Source organism: Mauremys reevesii, linkage group 12, assembly GCF_016161935.1.
Source record: "Mauremys reevesii isolate NIE-2019 linkage group 12, ASM1616193v1, whole genome shotgun sequence".
NCBI lineage: Eukaryota > Metazoa > Chordata > Testudines > Geoemydidae > Mauremys > Mauremys reevesii.
The window spans coordinates 1,999,732-2,017,870 of NC_052634.1; the positions used below are offsets into that span (position 1 = coordinate 1,999,732).

At 49.0% G+C, this 18,139-nt stretch overlaps 1 protein-coding gene across 3 annotated transcripts in view; it reads right to left on the reverse strand.

Annotated features, from left to right (window-relative positions):
• Positions 1–18,139, reverse strand: part of CEP164 (centrosomal protein 164) — a 73,818-nt gene that overhangs the window by 27,442 nt on the left and 28,237 nt on the right. For all 3 annotated transcript variants that reach the window (XM_039496846.1, XM_039496845.1, XM_039496844.1), the window contains 4 exons: positions 16,877–16,960; positions 12,891–12,976; positions 10,944–11,099; positions 5,525–5,743 (listed from right to left, as the gene is read on the reverse strand). In XM_039496846.1, the coding sequence (XP_039352780.1) occupies positions 5,525–5,743; positions 10,944–11,099; positions 12,891–12,976; positions 16,877–16,960 (545 nt within the window). The remainder of the gene's footprint in view (positions 1–5,524; positions 5,744–10,943; positions 11,100–12,890; positions 12,977–16,876; positions 16,961–18,139) is intronic.

The window sequence follows — 18,139 nt, forward strand, 5'->3', positions numbered from 1 at the left end:
CTGCCCAATGGGATTCTGGGTAGAAATCCCAATGCCTGATGGGGCAAAAACAGTGTTGCGGGTGGTTCTGGGTACATGTCATCAGGCCCCCCTCTTCCTCCCTCCCTCCGTGAAAGCAATGGCAGACAATCGTTTTGCGCCTTTTTTCCTGGGTTACCTGAGCAGACACCATACCATGGCAAGCATGGAGCCCGCTCAGCTCACCGTCACCGTACGTCTCCTGGGTGCTGGCAGATGTGGGACTGCATTGCTACACAGCAGCAGCTCATTGTCTTTTGGCAGCAGACGGTGCATTACGATTGATAGCCATCGTCGTCATATTCCTGGGTGCTCTTTTCGCCGACCTCGGTGAGATCGGTCAGGGGCGCCTGGGCAGACATGGGAGTGACTCAGCCAGGTCATTCCCATCTTCTGCCGAGCACCCAGGAGATGACGATGGCTAGCACTCGTACTGCACCATCTTCTGGTGAGCAGCCAGGAGATGATGATGGCTAGCAATTGTAATGCAGCATCTTCTGCCGAGCACCCAGGAGATGACGATGGCTTGCAGTCGTACTGCACCATCTGCTGCCAGCCTAAGATGTAAAAGATAGATGGATCAAAACAAGAAATTGACCCAAATTTGTTTTGTGAAATCAACGGCCTGCTAAACCCAGGGTTTTGAGTTCAATCCTTGAGGGAGCCATTCTGTGTGACAGTTGTTTGTGTTTCTCCTTGATGCAAAGCCACCCCTTTTGTTGATTTTAATTCCCTGTAAGCCATGTCATCAGTCGCCCCCCCTCCGCCAGAGCAACGGCAGACAATTGTTTCGCGCAAAACCAGTTGAGGAGGCGACAGCAGCGCGGTGACAGGAGGGACATGGTCGTAGACTTCTCACAAAGTACGGGCCGGGCAATGTGCACATCACGCTGATGAACTCTGCAAACACGCTGGCCAAACAGGAAATGAAATTCAAAAGTTCGCGGGCCTTTTCCTGTCTACCTGGCCAGTGCATCTGAGTTGAGAGTGCTGTCCAGTGCGGTCACAATGGAGCACTCTGGGATAGATCCCGGAGGCCAATACCGTTGAATTGCGTCCACATGATCCCAAATTCGACCCGGCAAGGCCGATTTCAGTGCTAATCCCCTCGTCGGAGGTGGAGTAAAGAAATCAATTGAAAGAGCCCTTTAAGTTGAAAAAAAGGGCTTTGTCGTGTGGACGGGTCCAGGCTTAAATCGAGGTAACGCTGCTAAATTCGACCTAAAGTCGTAGTGTAGACCAGGCCTTGGTCTGAACTCAACAAGAGGTGGAGGAAGTGATTGGAGGAGAGGCTGTTCTGGACTCGATTCTGACAAACAGGGAGGAACTAGTTGTGAATGTGATGGTGGAAGGCAGACTGAGTGAAAGCGATCACGAAATAATGCAGTTCATGATTCTAAGGAATGGTAGGAGGGAAAACAGCAGAACAAACACAATGATTTTGATAAAGTCTGCCTTCTTGATGTGCAGAGAATTGGAAGGTAAGATCCCATTGGAAGCAAGTTTAAGGGGGAAAAAAAAAAAAAGAGTTCAGGAGAGTTGGCAGTTTTTTTAAAGAGACATTATTAAGGGCACAAGAGCAAACTACACCAATGCAAAGGAAAAAATAGGAAGTATGGTAAGAAACCACCCTGACTAAACCAGGAGATCTTCAATGACTTACAATTCAAATAAGTATCAGAGGGGGAGCCGTGTTAGTCTGGATCTGTAAAAGCAGCAAAGGGTCCTGTGGCACCTTATAGACTAACAGACGTTTTGGAGCACGAGCTTTCGTGGGTGAATACCCACTTCGTCGGATGCTCCAAAACGTCTGTTAGTCTATAAGGTGCCACAGGACTCTTTGCTGCTAATTCAAAAAAAGGAGTCATACACAAAGTGGAAAATAGGTCCAACTGCAAAATGCTGAGTGTAAAACAAAACACCACAAGCATTTAGGGACAGGATAAGAAAGGCCAAGGCACAAAATGAGATTAAAACAGCTAGGAATATAAAGGGTAACAAGAAAGCACTTTACAATGCTGGGAAGCAAAGGAAGACCAGGAACAGGGTAGGCCCATCACTAAATGAGGAGGAAAGACAATAACAGAAAACGCAGCAATGGCCAAAGTGTTAAATTATTTTTTTGTTTCAGCTTTCACCCAAAAAGTTCGCACTGGTCAGATACACAGTGAACATCAGAGTAAAAAGGGTAGGACCTGAGACTAAACTAGGAAAGGAACAAATTAAGAATTACTTAGACAAATTAGATGTCTTCAAATCAGCTGGGCTGGATGAAATACATTCTAGAATACTTCAGGAATTGGCAGAGATCTCCGAGTCATTAGTGATTATCTTTGAGAACTCGTGGAGGACGGGAAAGATTCCTGAGGATTGGACAACTATAGCATCTATCTATAAAAAGGGGTATAAGGACAAACCGAGGAATCATAGGCCAGTCAACTTAACTTTGATATCCAGAAAGCTAATGGAGCAAATACTCAAACTTTCCATTTGTCAGCACTTAGAAGAAAATGAGGTGATAAGTAAGTCAGCATGGATTTGTCAAGAATAACCTTCTTTGACATGGTAACAAGCCTGTGGATAGGGGAGAAGCAGTACACGTCATATCTTGACTTCAGTAAAGTTTTTGATACCCTCTCACATGACCTGCTCATAAACAAACTAGAGAAATACAGCCCAGACCAGAGGTTCTCAACCTCCTTCTGAGGGCCCCCACAACATGCTATAAAAACTCCATGGCCCACCTGTGCCACAATCACTGGTTTTCTGCATGTAAAGGCCAGGGCCGGCCTTAGGGGGCAGCAAGCAGAGCAATTGCCTGGGGCCCCACGCCACATGGCCCACGACGAAGCTACATTGTCCAGGCTTCAGCTTCAGACCCAGGCGGTGGGGCTCAGGCACCTGGGCGTCAGCCCCATACGGTGGGGCCCCAGCGAGTCTAATGCTGGCCCTGCTTGGAGACCCCCCTGAAACCTGCTCAAGGTCCCCTAGGGGGCCCCAGGCCCCTGGTTGAGAACTACTGGCCTAGACAAACCTACTGTAAGGTGGGTGCACAACTGCCTGGAAAATTGTACTCAGAGAGCAGCCATCAATGGTTCGCAGCCAAGCTGGAAAGGCATATTGAATGGAGTTCCACAGGGATCTGTCCTGGGTCCAGTTCTATTCAATAGCTTCGTAAATGATTTGGATAATGGCAGAGACAGTACACTTAAAGTTTGCAGACTATGGCAAGCAGGGAAGGGTTGCAAGGATTTTGGATTAAGGCAGAGCTCACAAACAGGTTATTCCAGATAGGTGATAAGATAAGTCTTGGACAAATGTAAATTAAACATGGCAGGCCAAATCTGCATGTGGAGTAAACAGAGGGATGGGCGAACGCCAGAGACCAAACCCCAGGGGTTGTTCTCGCTCTGGGGTACAAAGACAATGAACTTTGGAGGTATAAGAGGAAGACAAATAAGACATTTTGTTATCCATCACTGAGGATAACAGGACAGCACTTTCTGCATTCACGAAAGTTATGGATCCTGGCCACGATGGCTAGTGACGCTGGGAGGTTGCATTAGGTGAGAAATTGCTTTAGACGAGGATTTTAGCCTACTGAAAGTTACATGTAGATGCTAAGAAATGTATTGTACATTTTGTTTTAAAAGGAACTTGCTGTTCTTCTTATCTTTGCTCACTATCTCTTAATCTCTTTGTTAATAACCCTATTTGTTTTCACTAAGTTGAGTTCGGTGCTGTGTTGTTAGATTGGAGCAGATACTCAGCGGATTCAGTTGTGTGTGTGTACAGTTCCCTTAGGAACAGCGAACCTGGTAATTACTGGGAGGGGGCTGGACACTACAGGGGAACGATTCTGAGGAGTTCGGAGACTGGAGTGCACCAAGGGCTGGCAGAGCCCAGAGGAGAGTGCTTGAGTGACTGAAGGGCTGTCAGCGTCAGGGAGCTGCTACAAGACAGCCTGCCTCTCACTGAGCTGGGGGGGTGGGTGGCAGGGGAACTCTCAGTCCCAGCACCCTGAGAGAGTGTCACAAGTTACCAAACAGGCTAATATTCTCAGGTGTGTTAACAGGGAATGTCACACATGAAACACGGGAGGTGACTGCCCCTCGACTCAGCACTGGCGAGGCCTCAGATGGAGTGCTGTGTCCAGTTCTCGGCACCACACTTTCAGAAAAAAGTGGATAATATGGAGAGAGTCCAAGGAGAGCAACAAAAATGATAAAAGGTTTAAAAATCTGACCTATGAGGAAATGTTAAAAAAACTAGGCATGTTTAGTCTTGAGCACAGATGACTGAGGCGGACCTGAGAACAGTCTTCAAATACATTAAGGGAGGTTATAAAGAGGACAGTGATCAGATGTTCTCCATGTCCACTGAAGGCAGGACAAGAAGTAATGGGGTTAATCTGCAGCCAGGGAGATATAGGTTAGATATTGGGAAAAGCCGTCTAACTCTAAGGGGAGTTAAGCTCTGGAATAGGCTCCAAGGGAGGCTGTGGAATCCCTGGCACTGGAGGTTTTTAAGAACAGGCTGGACAAACACCTGTCAGGGATGGTCTAAGTTCACTTGATCCTGCCTCAGAGCAGGGGACTGCACTCAATGGTCTCTTGCGGTGCCTTCCAGCCTGACATTTCTCGGATTCCCCACAGCACTGTTCAGGAAGATGCTACTTGGCCTGCTCAGCACACTGCGAGGAGCATATTTAACAGAACCAGCACAAACACGACCCAGAGGCTGAGTGCAGAAGCACCACTGAAAGTTTTAAACAGAGAACCTGAAGCTTCTGACAAGGTTCAGCTCCCTGGGTAACCTTCAAGCCCATACAGCCTGACCGGGCTTTGACGTACAACTGGCCCCATTCCCCGCTCCTAAAAGCCTTGTTCTGAAGTACCTGGGAATCAGCATGTGCCCTGATGCTCCAATTTCCAATTCTATCACCGCCACTTAGCCTAGGCTTGAACATCTGCCACGCTGTAAACCACTGAGCACAGAGAAGGATACTTTACCCAGGTTTACAAGCTGACAGACAGGTGCATATGCTGAAAGCTACATTTGTATCGGATCACAGCTCTTCCCGCTGGACTAGGAGGAAAAGGCTCCCTGCTCTACGCTGGAACGACCAAGCGCTTTACCCAGACACAGATGCACACACTGCACATACACGCCAAGGATTTACATCGTGTCCATAAGCAGCGTTTATGGCAGAATGTTATTGTCCGTGAGATGCACCGACTGTCATGTGCAGCACAGAGCCTGAGGAGGTAAAACGAGTCCCTCACTCTTCTCCACCCAAAAATCCCAGCCCAGTTCCCCTGTGTCCAAGACATTGGTAAAGTGACACCAGTCTCTTTTCCACGGGGGAGACAGTGGCCTGCAGACACCTCAAGATCACGGGGATGGCAGACAGTGGTACAGCACAAGCATGGGGTCTCCAGCAATGAGTCACAGCAGGGGAAGGTTTGGGGGCTGCAGGACGCGTTAGAGTATGAAAGGAAATTACCGGAGGGACTTTTCTTTCTGCTGATGAAGCACTTGAGCTTCTTCCTCCTCCTCTTGCCTCAACTCCTCCTGGAATCGCTGAACCCTCTCCTCCTTTGCTTGCAGTAAACGCATTTTTTCTTGCTCCAGCTCCTGCTTCTGCTCCCTGGCTATTTCCTTCAGGGATTCTGCAGAAGGCCAGTTCAAGGACACCACTTGCTTGATTTCCTCCCCAAGTTGTCTGCCAGAAAATAAAAAAGCTGTTTTTAAAACAGGATAACGGAGAACTGGCTAATGCAATGAGAACAGTACCAGTCCACCTACCCTGCAAGGATCTCAAAGCCATGTAAAACGTCAGCTAAGCACCCCTCAATACACCTTGGTGAGGTAGGGAGGGGATACACAGAAATCACTGCCCCTACCACTGGTATGTAGCCACCTCTGGACTGGAGCACAGCAGCTGCTGACCAGCTCTGCACGACAAGGGATGAAGAAGGGTGGTGTAGGTGGGTGCAAGCACTGGGGCGGGGGTAGGGGAGAAATGGAACGTGCTTCGCCTCACAACTTATCCTCTTGATGTTCTTCTCAGCATGCCTGGAGAACTGAGCCACCCCGGCGCTCTGTATGCGATTACACCACTTGCCTTGTCTCCAGTTGGGACTGCAGGGGGAAGTCAGGGAGGCAGCATGTTATTACCAAGTTGGAATTTAACCAGCAGCGCAGCAGGGATAATACCACAACTCTTACAAAGAGAGCTCTCGACAAGTACAAATGACATGCGGCCAGGGCATGAGTTTTATATTTCCTTCCAAAGACAGCACCTCCAGCAAGAGTCCCCAAGCACCACTGATTGAATCCAATACTGAGGCAGGGAAGGACCCCTCCTCCTGGAGCATCCTTGAATGTCGCCTACTCCTGTTCTGTGCTGGCCCATCACCACTTCGCTTGCAAGATGTGCCAGAACCTCAGTGCACGAGGGTCAGGCTGGGGGAAAAGTGCTTGGTGACAATGGAGCCACAACTGGCGCTTCCGGGTACTACTGGAATACAGACAGTAAGTAGTTACAAGGGAAGAGGCAGAGTCTCAGCACGGCCTGGAGAACAATGGGCTCACACGCACTAAGCAGCAGTTTCATGCAGTGACTACAGTATGAGAGTGTATGTTCTACGGGCCCGTTGGGCCAGGGCTCCGAGAATGGCTCATGTAGAGCAGCAGCAGGATTTGGCAGCTGCCTTTTGTTTCCCTATAGGCCAGAAAGCTCTCGGCTGAATGGGCAGGAAAACAGACTAACCTCTGGGGAACAATTATTCTGTCGTGAAAAACAGACCCACAGAATACCTCTCGCATACGCAGGAAACAGGGCACTGGCTAAGCCTCACAGTCGGCTCAGGCAGCAGGGAGGACGGGTAAGCAAAACTCCAGGTGGAACACATGGCTTCATAAGGCAGCCCCAGGCGCCCTCCTGTGGCAAGCGACAGCCAAACAGGCAGCCTGCCTCAGCTTCCCTCCTCCACAGTCCCCGTAACGTTACACAAACTCTCTTGCCTCAGAAACACCCCTCCTGGGGGCCAGTTTATTACTAAAACATCACACAAACGGTCTGTAACAAAAGCCCCAAAACCAGACCGTTTGCCACCTCCAGTGCACATGGTCCTTAAAGTCCCACAATAGCTAGTCCATTGACTTAGCACTTACTGCACTCTGCCCTCTTCCACCACACCCAGGTGGTTCTTCGGTCCTCTCCTGTTTTTCTGCCAGAACAGCTGGACTGCAATGCACTCTTCCCAGTGGGAACCCCTCAGCCTCTCTGCTGGGAGATCATTCACACCAGGGAGCACCCATCACATCCCTGGGCCCCCACACTGGTCTCCTGGGTCCAGCTCTCCGGTGTGGAGAGAGCAGTGGGTAAGCCCCTCTGCTGCTTGCCGGCCGTCAGCCCTCTCCAGCCCTCAGCTGCAGCTCTCTGGCTTAGAAGTGAGCCAGCCTTCTGGTTTCTTGCTGCCTTCAGCACCAGCGCTCCAGCCCTTGTCTCAGCCTTGGGGAGGTCAACAGGCAAACCCCTCTCCTGCCTTCACCTTTCTCCCAGGAACCTCCAACAACTCTCGTCGAGGACCTCCACCCTCTGATTCACCCTGATCCTTTATAGCCCCAGGCGCTGCCAGGCCCACTTAACTGGCCACATTCAGCGCACCTGAGCTGGCACAAGGCCGCTGGACCTTCAGCTAAAGGGGCCAAAAGAAACCAAGAACAAAGAGAAAAGCCAATGAGCGCAAACCCTTGCCCCTCCAGTTCGGTAACCTGTCCATGAGGCTGGCAAAGGTAGCGCCAGCCAGTGAGCTACTCCAGCCATTAGGGTTCTCCCAACCACCAAGTACACAGAGGGCTCCTTGCCAGCTCACGATGCAATGCCAACCCTCTCACTGGCCAGGTGACACTGTGGGAGGAGGCCTCAGGTCACAGGGGACATTAGAAAACAAGCAGGAGGTTTGACGGGGCTGCACCAGTGCTACAGAGGACAGGCAGAAGGCGATTAACTGAAGTGCCAGACTAATTCAGACAAGGGTAGGGGAAACATCTCAATGTTCTTCCTGATCTCTGCCATGCCCCGATTTCTAATCTGGTTTGCTTGGGCAGCAGAGTCCCAGGTACAGGTAATTAACTAGTCAGTGATTTATCTATAACCCTGGGAGAACACTCGAGGTGAGGACCTCAGAGGAAGCTCGGGGCTCTGAAACTCAGGCTTCTTCACTCAAGCAGAATGCGAATGCATTCAGACAAACGTTACGCAGGGGGAGGGATGAAAAAGCTCCAGCATACCCTTTCTCGGCTTGGCCTGGATTGTGACCAAAGGCAGCTTTCTTGCTTGGGAAGCAGCAAGAACACACTGCTCAGCTATCACTGGGCACAGCACCACAGCAATGCCTCTAAAAAAAGGAAACCATTAAACCAAACACGACAGGGACTCGGGAGAGCTGGATTCTAGTTCTGGCTTCGCTGCTGCCATGCTGAGTGACCTAGGAAAGCAGCTTCCCCTCTTCATGCCTCAGCTTCTCGAACGGACACACAGCACAGCCTCCTTGGTGGAAAGGGTAAAGATCAGCCTTGGGATACTGAGGATACCTAAGTGACTGCTTTCCTCCCTGCACCACCCTCCCACAGCTGCGGGGCTTCTGATGGGACTACCTACATTGAAACACTGGGGGAATGGAGGCCAGGGGTTCTCCCCATCTCATCCAGCTACCGCCTGAATTTGCTGATCTTCACAGGGACCCCGTGGTCCTCAAGCTTGTGCAAAAGAGGGCAAGGGAGAAGAGTTTCTCCTTTGCCTCTTTAAGCCAGGGGAGCACCGGTGTCTGGTTGATGTGACCTTCCACCAATTCCGGCAGCAGCACCTTCCCACTGTGCGAATGCAGGAAGGCCACGTGTCATGACAACGCATGTTCGAAAGAGCCCAGCAGCCAAGGACTTTGGAAACTCTGGCTCGCTCTCTTTTCCAGCCTACGCAGTGGGCTCGTGTTTATAGTTAAAGGAAGATGAGTTGTGGCATGAGTCAGAAGGAAGTCGGCTTGTAAGAGGGAAAAGCTGAGGCTTCCCCACGAATATTATGGTGAATAGCAATCATGGGGGTTGGCGGAGAAAAAATAAAAAAAAATAAAAAAAGAGAAAAAGTCAAGAGTTTAAAAAGAAAATGTAATTCAGTAATAACCCTGCTTGAGCTCAGCAGGTCAAAGCCAGGGCTCTTTAAATACACAAGCACCATGCACAAAAATGGCACTCTTTCCACTGCACCTGTCTGTTCAGAGAGAGCTCTGCCTTCTCTTCATTTGGCTAGTCGCCTGATTCTCTAGTCTGCACACATTCCCATAGCCTGCAATGGGAGCGCTGTTTATACCGGGACTGGTGATTTTACTTAGCCAGCTTCACCCCTTCCCCAGCTAAAGCAAACCAAGCAGTGTCTGGCTCAAACAAACATGCTACTTATGGATGAGGTATTTTTCTGAATCAGTTATATAAATGTGCTGGTAGCTTGCCAGCCTCCGGTAATAGATAGCAATAGGATCTCCGAAAATTCAACAGAAAACCAATCTGTTTCTAATTAAGCTTTTTCAAAGGGCAGCAAAGTTATGAGGCCTGAAAGAGGCTCCGGGGGGGAACTGCACTGGTCTAGATACAAAATGAAATTCTGCTTCCTGGGTGGCGAGATCGAAAGCTGCAGGCCTTGGCATGCTCTGACACCGCCAAACTGAGGCAGAGGCTCCGCAACGCTGCCGGGGAACAGGGAATTCAGTGATGTCAGTAACACCAGAAAAAGGGTGCAGCCACTACAGAAAAAGCGAGCGGGGTGGGGTGGGGCGTCCCTGAGGCTATAGATAAATCATGCACTCCTAATACTGCCATGGTACCTCCCAATACATTGCCCATGCCAACGCTACATGTAACAACACCCAAAGCTTATCATCCTGAGCTGACAACACTCCAAGCTCCTTGTTGTCATTTTCCACCCCTCCTACCTCAATTTTCTCTTTGTAAAAGCATTTATACAAACTATTCCCTGTTTTTCAAGGCAGGTATTTTCCTGGACACCCTCACACTTCCCTACCAGTGACCAGAGATTGTCTCAAAGTTGTGTGTACCCTGTGAGGGCACCACCAGTTCTGCCCAGTTACACCTGGTGTTTCAGTACAGACACAAAAAACTCCAAGATTGTTTCCACCAAGATTTGTTGCTGTGGGACTGCAGGCACCTGACTGCAAAGGCCGCCAGTTTAGTAAGCAATAAGCCACCGGCCTTTACTGGGGACTCTAGTTCTACCAGTTCAGGCTGTGATTCACCAGATAAAACAAGCCAAGGTGCAGTCCACCGTTCACGGATGGCAGTTAAACACATTTGATACTTGTGGCTCTGGTCTCAGTAGTGCTCAGCAATTATACTTTGAGGAATCAGCTCTCTGGCATAAAACTAGGTAGGCCTGGTTGGCCTTTCTAACCACACAGAGATGCTGAAGTGCTCTCTTCCAAGCAGGAAGTGAGCAAATCTTGCTTCAATCATTGCTGCACTGCCTAGGAATGAACCTGATAATCTAACGCCTAACCTGAATTTTCTAACGCTCAGTAATTAGATCATGATGCCTGACTCTATAAGGCCCAGTGGCTGGGCAAGAACAGCAGCTACTTCATTTTCCCTAATACAGACAATTGACACACTGGGCTGTTGGTTGCAGGACTGGCAGCAAAACAGCGCCTTAGGAACATGTGCACTTAGGAGCTGCACACTGAGTTTAAAACCCAGAGCACTTCATTCTCCCAGTGCCGACTGAGAATCTCAACTGAAAGCACCAAGCCACATCTTCACATTCAGCAGGGGTCCCATAGAGAACAGCATACAAGAAGGCAAGAACTCTCCTGCTCAGAGCGCCAGAGGAATTTAAGTCAAGCCCTTACGCCTGGTGAGGGGCTGTAGGCTCCTCCTCCTCTGGATTATCCCGCGATGCCTCCTTTTGCTCCAGGGCAGCAGTCTCTTCCTGGCTGGCATTCTCTAAACTCAAACACTTCTCTTCGGCCATTTCGCAAGCACTGAAGGGGCGCTGGTCCCTCTCACTTCGCAGCAGTAAAAAGGTAACAGAACAACAGATTAGTGAAAAGTGGACTCCACTGCTTGCTCCATTTAAACAGGATGGAGGGAGACCAGGATGCAAAGCCAAAGTGAGGGGTGCACACATCTGCCACAGCACTGCATACCTGCCACCAAGGGTACCAGTTAGTTGGTCCAACTCTGTTGTTGCCTAAGGGCAAAACAACAGCTCCCTTCTATCCTCCAAACCAGCGTTGGAGTCGCAAGCATTGAAAGACTAATAGGTGGCTGGGGTATAAGTAAGTGTCTGTCAATCTCTAAATGCTGAATCCCTTCCAAGGAAAATTTCCCTTCTTTTCCAAGTCCTTGGAGAATTTCCCAAAGCATATTTGAAGACAAACCAACCCCCATTAGCAATATCTACACTGTATCTGAACTACAGCTGGAAATACCGGCAGGCATGCCCGTATCTGCAGCCCTACAGCATCTGAGAGGCAGAAAGACAAGAGACACTAGACAAGTACAAAGCAGCTTTACCAGCGGAGAGGAGGAATGAAGAATGAAGAGAGCTCTGGGAAGCAGGTATAGAGTGATAAGATGTTTGCTGCACAGAGGATGTATTTTCAGGGAGCCTTCATATGAGCAGCATCTCCGAGCACAAGTGCACAGGGTTCACCAGTGTCTACGGCAGGTCGTAAGGACTACTGCAGATCAGTCTCTCCATCATCCCTTTTGGAACAGGGCCATCTTCAGCATTAGGGCACAGGACCGTGGTTCCCAAATGCCCAACACACCAGAATATTATGAAACTACACATGGAGATTAGGTGTCTAACACACATTTCCTCTGCAAACAAAACATTCTACAGCTCCCAGGAGAGACTTGCGGGAAGACTGAGCTGCTGTGGTCAGAACATTTCTGTATTTTTAAACTTGTCACCACAAATAGAAAAAACAAAAACAAACATCTTCCAGTCCCTGCAGTAACTAAGTGTTAGGATGTCCAGATTGTCCCTGGGATAGAAAATGTTGCTCTCCAGAATTAAAGCTTCAATAGACCATGACACAAAATAGTCTAGTATGGACACTGGGCCCATTCTGCCTGCTGTAGGAATGTACCCTCATGGAAATAAACGGAATTGGTCCCACTTAGGTCAGGGCTGGATTCATCCATTGTCATTAACAGGGAGCCGGCATGTCACCGGAGAGCATTTAGCCACTGATAAGCTAGCTGCACAGTACTGATATTCCAACAGGCCCAGTATAAAGTGGACTGGGAGGGGCTGCTTCAGACCCTGAATAATCTGATAAGTGACATGTAGTGACTGAGTCTCCCATAGTTAAATGCCATGAGCCACAACAGAAGATTTGAACTAGTCCAGAGCATCCTGATAGGACTGCCAAAATGTTCGCTATATTCCCCCAGGTCAGCAACAGAGAAGAAAAGAAAAAAGTTTCCTAGCCTTAGAGAAAAGCCAAATAGCCTTAAGGGAAACAAGAAGTTGGCTCTCTCTCTGGTGGAGTTCTCAGGGAGATGAAAGGTACATTGTTTGCTTGCCTACCCAGCCAGAGGCCTGAAGCAGCACTGAACCCGCTGAGACAGCAGGGGAGAGGGAAAAGAGAAGAGAAGAAAGTGAAAGACGGAAGGAAAAGATCTTAAGATAAACAGCCCAGGGTTTCTACAGCTTAACAGGGGGGTTCCTGCAGGGGTTGCAATGATCACACTACAATAGCCTCAGGTGTAGGCTGGATAGGAGAGCAGTGGGGATCTAGACCACTACATCCATCTTTTAGAGTACTGGCCTCTTTATACCATACCTCTCAGCAACTTTGGGTCTTTTGCTTTGCTCTTCTTCTAAGCTGGCTTTGCTTTGGTCCTTTTCCTCTTCTCCCAGCCCCTGGGCCTGCAGGTAAAAGCAAACGGTGTGGGGTTTGCAGACTCCATTACTCTTGAGAATTTACAGTCGTTCTGCAGAAGAGATGAGGGAAGCCTGTGCTGCTTTGTCCCCGTAGCTGAGCACCACACCGAAGCAGCAAACAAACTGGCCCTCAGAAAACAGTCCAAGCAATTGCTAAAATCAGAATGCTCTGTCCTTCTCTGGTGCACAAGAGACCTCACAGAGCTTTACAAACACTAATAAACCTAACAGCCCCCTTGCAAGATGTTTTGAAAGCTCTACTGATTTTGGGGTCCAAGCTGAGCCATCTGAAAAGGTTTTCAGAGAGCAGGGGCTCAGCACCTTGGAAGGTCAGTTCAGGCCCCAAAACCACTTGTCACTTTTGAAAATGTTGGCCTGAGTTCCTAGCCCAATTTTACAGGTAGAGAAACAGAGACACAGAAGTGAAATGACAGGCCAAATTCACAGCAGGAGTGAGGGGAGAGCTGGGAACAGACCCCCACGCCTGACTCAGTCCTACACCATGGCTTCTCTCCGGGACAGCATGAGGGGCCAGGCTCAGGTGTGTACAGGTGGAGTCAGCCCCCACCACATGGGGACAAACTGCCCTCTCACAGGGAACGCCCTTGGGACTCTGGGGCAGGAAGGCTCCCTCGCTAGTATCCACTGGGAGTGACTGCTGCTGCCAGGTTCACAAAGCAGCCTTGCACAATTGCCAAAGGAGAGTGGGGATCTTCTGGCAGGGCAGAGAGGAAACCAGGGAGCCTGCAAATTTAAAAGCTGCGTAGGAACATAAGGGTGGGGGAGAAGCAGACAGCTCAGTCTCAGACAGAGAACCAATCCAATGAGGCCAACAGATGAGAACAAGGCTAGGGCATCAGAAACAGCCTCCCCCTCCACCCAGGGAAGGCAAGGCAAGGTCCGTTAAAGGCAACGCGTCCTGGACCTAAGGCCTCCCTGCAATTCAGCTGTCGCTCCTGTGAGGGAAGTGCCCCTCTGGGAGGGAAAGTGTTAACAGCTCATCTTTCGATCTGAGGCTCCCCGCACACTCATTGGTGGCTGAGCACTCAGGAGCTGAGGCAGTGACTTTGCCATATGGAAGTGCACCAAGGGGCAGGGCCAACATTTTAAAAAAATGAAATTATAAATAGCAATGATTTATGCAAAATTTCTAGTAGAGCAATGAGCAGAAGGATTCCCTGCTAGTGCTGTCACATCTCATCATATCAACCCAGTCAGACCTCTCCTAGGCAGCTCCCTCTCTCCTGCCCCAAGCAATTCATGGCTTCAGGTCCTAAGTACCGGGCAGCTCAGCAAACATCCCCTGGCTTCAGATGGGATCCGTTACTGTCACCTTTGAAAGCACAAATGGCTATTTTTATTCCTAGAAAGATCTCGTTCCCCTACTAGAGTCATTGGTGGGGAGCCTACACTGATGGCTGCCACCTGGCTCTCACTCGGTCTCTCTCTCTAACTGGAGTGACCTGTACCCCTTGACACTGCGATTAAAGGAACTGCTCCAGGTTCATTTTTAAAAGCTGGGGTTAGCCTGTGTCTTCCGCAGAGCATCAGAGTTCTAGCCCCAGGGACGGCTTTGGGTTAGTGGATTGAGCAGAGGGCTGGGAGTCAGGAGGTCTGGGGTTTAAATCCTGATTCTGCCACTGACTCACTGTGTGACCCTGGGCAAGTCCCTTCCCCTCCCCCTACCTCAGTCCTGTCCAGTGGGGATCCTGGATAAGAGCAAAGTGGTGGTATTAGTCCGGTCTCCTGTTCTGCTGGGACGCAGATCTGTGAAACCGCTCACACTCAGGATGAGGCACAACATTGGGGAGACAGAAGAGGAGGAGAAATGACAAGCTGTTCTTCAAGAGGTAAATCTAGCCCAATTCCTTTCTAAGGGCATGATCAAAGCCCAAAGAAGGCAAGATAAGGATTCCCATTGACTTCAAAGGGAATCAGATCAGGCCCTGTGTCTGTTTCTAAACTAGCCTTTTACCACTATTGCTACCATTGACGCAGCTTCACTGCTGGAGCCAAATGTCAGCAGCTTAAACACTGTGTCCTCTAAGGCTGCTCAGAGCCAGTCTAGACAGCAAAGGGTTACGGCTGTGGCACCTGGTCCACTCTAGCTACACTGCTGGAGCGGAGCCAGGCGTAGCAATAATGGGAACACCAGGAGGGAAAATGCTAGTATAGATCAGACCAATATGAATAAGGCTGTTCTCAGAGTCAAATGAAAAACAACATCCTCCTCCTCCTACAGAGGAGACCTCCCCTCCCTTCCAGCCCTAAAGAGAGGCCAGGAAAAATATTTCCAGTCTATATAAAATCTTCATCGGAGATCTCAAAGCTCTTGGCAAACACCAGAGCGTTCTACCCTCCCTCCAGGCAGGAGTTAGCCCCATCTATAGGAGGAGGATTCAAGGGCAGGGTGGGGAGAGTGCAATGCCTTATTCATCTTGAGTGCGGGAGCCCAGTCCCTCACTCTAGACAACAGACAGTGCGGCCTCTGCTGAGCCACTGAGCTCATCTACTGCAGATCCCAACACAGGGTATTCACTGAGAAACTCAAACCCGAACACTGGTCGCTCAGCTGTCACATAAGCAATTTTATTTCAAGAAACAGGATATTTTGCCAAAGCAAGCCCCTTATGTAGAAATAAACACATTCTAACCAACCAGAAGTGTCATTTGAAAACATCCTCTCTCGACACAAAGGAGCAGCTGCAGTTCTGCAGGGGGCACCATTTCAAACCCACCTCTCTTTCCTCGAGACAAGGCTGTAATAAACTCATAATGTGTCTGATCCAACGAGGAATTTGTATGCATGATACTTATGTTGTAGCAAAAAGGAGAGGGGAAAATATACAGCAGGCACATATTTTGTTTTCCTTTCACACCTGATTATCTTCATTATTAGGCACAAGAGGACAAGTGTATTCTCCAAACGCCACCTAAGCAAACTTGGACTTCTACTATCTGCCAGACAGGTGGCGAGTTTGTCACCTGGAGTGTCTTCCACTCGGCTGATTGACTCACTTACAATCAGCTCAAGGCTGAGTAAACGCCAGCTGGAGCCCTGACCCAACGCTTACCGACACACAGTGCAGTGCACTCCTTCAGCTGACACACTGCCAAGCTTACCTTGTATGGTGGGTGAGGTAAAATTGGCTTGTGGGGGCTGAAAAATTGGCTTGGTAACAAACTGGAGACACACAGATAAAACCTCCAGATGCACAGAAACCTCCTTCAACAAGAACTGCCCTCATTCAGTCACTTCCTGGATGGGGCAACTGCACACACTCACCACACCTCTGTTCACATACCACATTGACCCAGACAAATTAGGCAACACCCACAAAAAAATGTAAGAGGCCTGGGTTTCTTCGTACTGACATCTGTCCGAGCAAGTCAGCCTCTGGTTTTCTTGAAACACTTGTTTATTTTTTTCCCTGCCATCGTTTTCCATTATCCAAATCCCACCCATCTGCTTAGGAGCAAAAAGAGAAACACACACACGCAGCAGGAAAATATAAAATACACTCACCGTCCCACCAACAATCACCAGAGAAAGAGGGACCCGAGGAAGGCAACACGCCCATACAGAGACACTACAAGGTATGTGTACGCTGGCTCTAAACGGGAACTAGCTTTCCAGCTAAGGAACATATTGCAGCTGCCTCTGCATTTGGCTGTGGTTTGCATTCAGCATGGACAGGGCACTGCACTAGGGCTCAAGCAGACGGTGATTCTAAGCCCAGCTCTGCCACTACTCACTGTGTGGCCTCCACACTGCACTTCTGTTTCCCTTGGTACATCCTCATATAAGGCCAGAGCCATCCTCCTCTGCAGAGCACATGATCCCCCATCCACAGCTTCACCACTGACTGCACAGCCACCACTCACCTCAACCTTGGGACTGTCCAGAGCAGCAGAAAGCATACCCATATCCAGGACCTGCTCGGAGATCCGACTTTGGAAACCAAAGTTCTAAAAGAAAAAGTAAGGAGAAGAGGCTGGTTTCAGATGGGTACATAGGTTCTAACAGAGATCCCGGGAGTCAGGGCACAGACCTACCACAGCCAGGGATATGCAGTTCTGGTCACATCATCTCAGAAAAGATACATTAGAAATAGAAAAAGGTACAGACAAGGGCAACAAAAATGACTAGGGGTCCTGACTTTTAGCTTCGAAAAGAGATGACTAAGGGGGCTATAACAGAGGTCTATAAAATCATGACTGGTGTGAAGAAAGTGAATAGGGAAGTGTTATTTCCCCTTCGCATAACACAAGAACTAGGGGTCACCCAATGAAATGAATAGGCAGCAGGTTTAAAACAAACAAAAGGAAGTACTTCTTCACACAATGCACAGTCAACCTGTGGAACTCATTGCCAGAGGATGTTGTGAAGCCCAAAACTATAACTGGATTAAAAAAAGAAAGAATTAGATATATTAAAGGAAGATAGGTCCATCAATGGCTATTAGCTAAGATGATCAGGGATGCAACCCCATGCTCTCAGTGTCTCTAAACCTCTGACTGCCAGATGCTGGGTCTGGACAATGCGGGATGGATCACTTGATAATTGCCTTGTTCTGTTCATTTCCTTTGAAGCACCTGGCACTGGCCACCGTTGGATGACAGGATACTGAACTAGACAGACCATTGGTCTGACCCAATTTGGGCATTCTGATTTTAAGCAGTCTGAGCTCTGTGATGGACCCTGGCCAGTAAAATCTGGAAAACAGACTGTAGGTGAGAGAAAACGTCTTGAACAAAGACTGTAATCTTGGCAGATTAAGTTTTAGCCTTTTTGTTTTCACTTTTAATTGCATGTAACCATTTCTACCTTTATCACTTAACCTGTGTCCTTTTGTTCATGAACTTGATTTATTTTTGCTATAAACCAACTCAGTGCTGTGTTTGAAGGAAGGGGTGTGTATACCCCAGTTACGTTAATAAGATGCAATATGACATTTTAATATCCTCTGTGAGTGAATGGTGACAGAGTCCATGTGTTGAAGAGAGCCGTCTCTGAGGAGCTCGGGCACTGGAGTTCACTGACTGCTACCTGCCAGGCGAGGTTTGGGCTGGGAGAGCCTAGAGGAGTTTGCTGGTGAGGCAGGGAGCTGATACACAGTCCAATCTCCAGCAGAGCTCACACGTGCG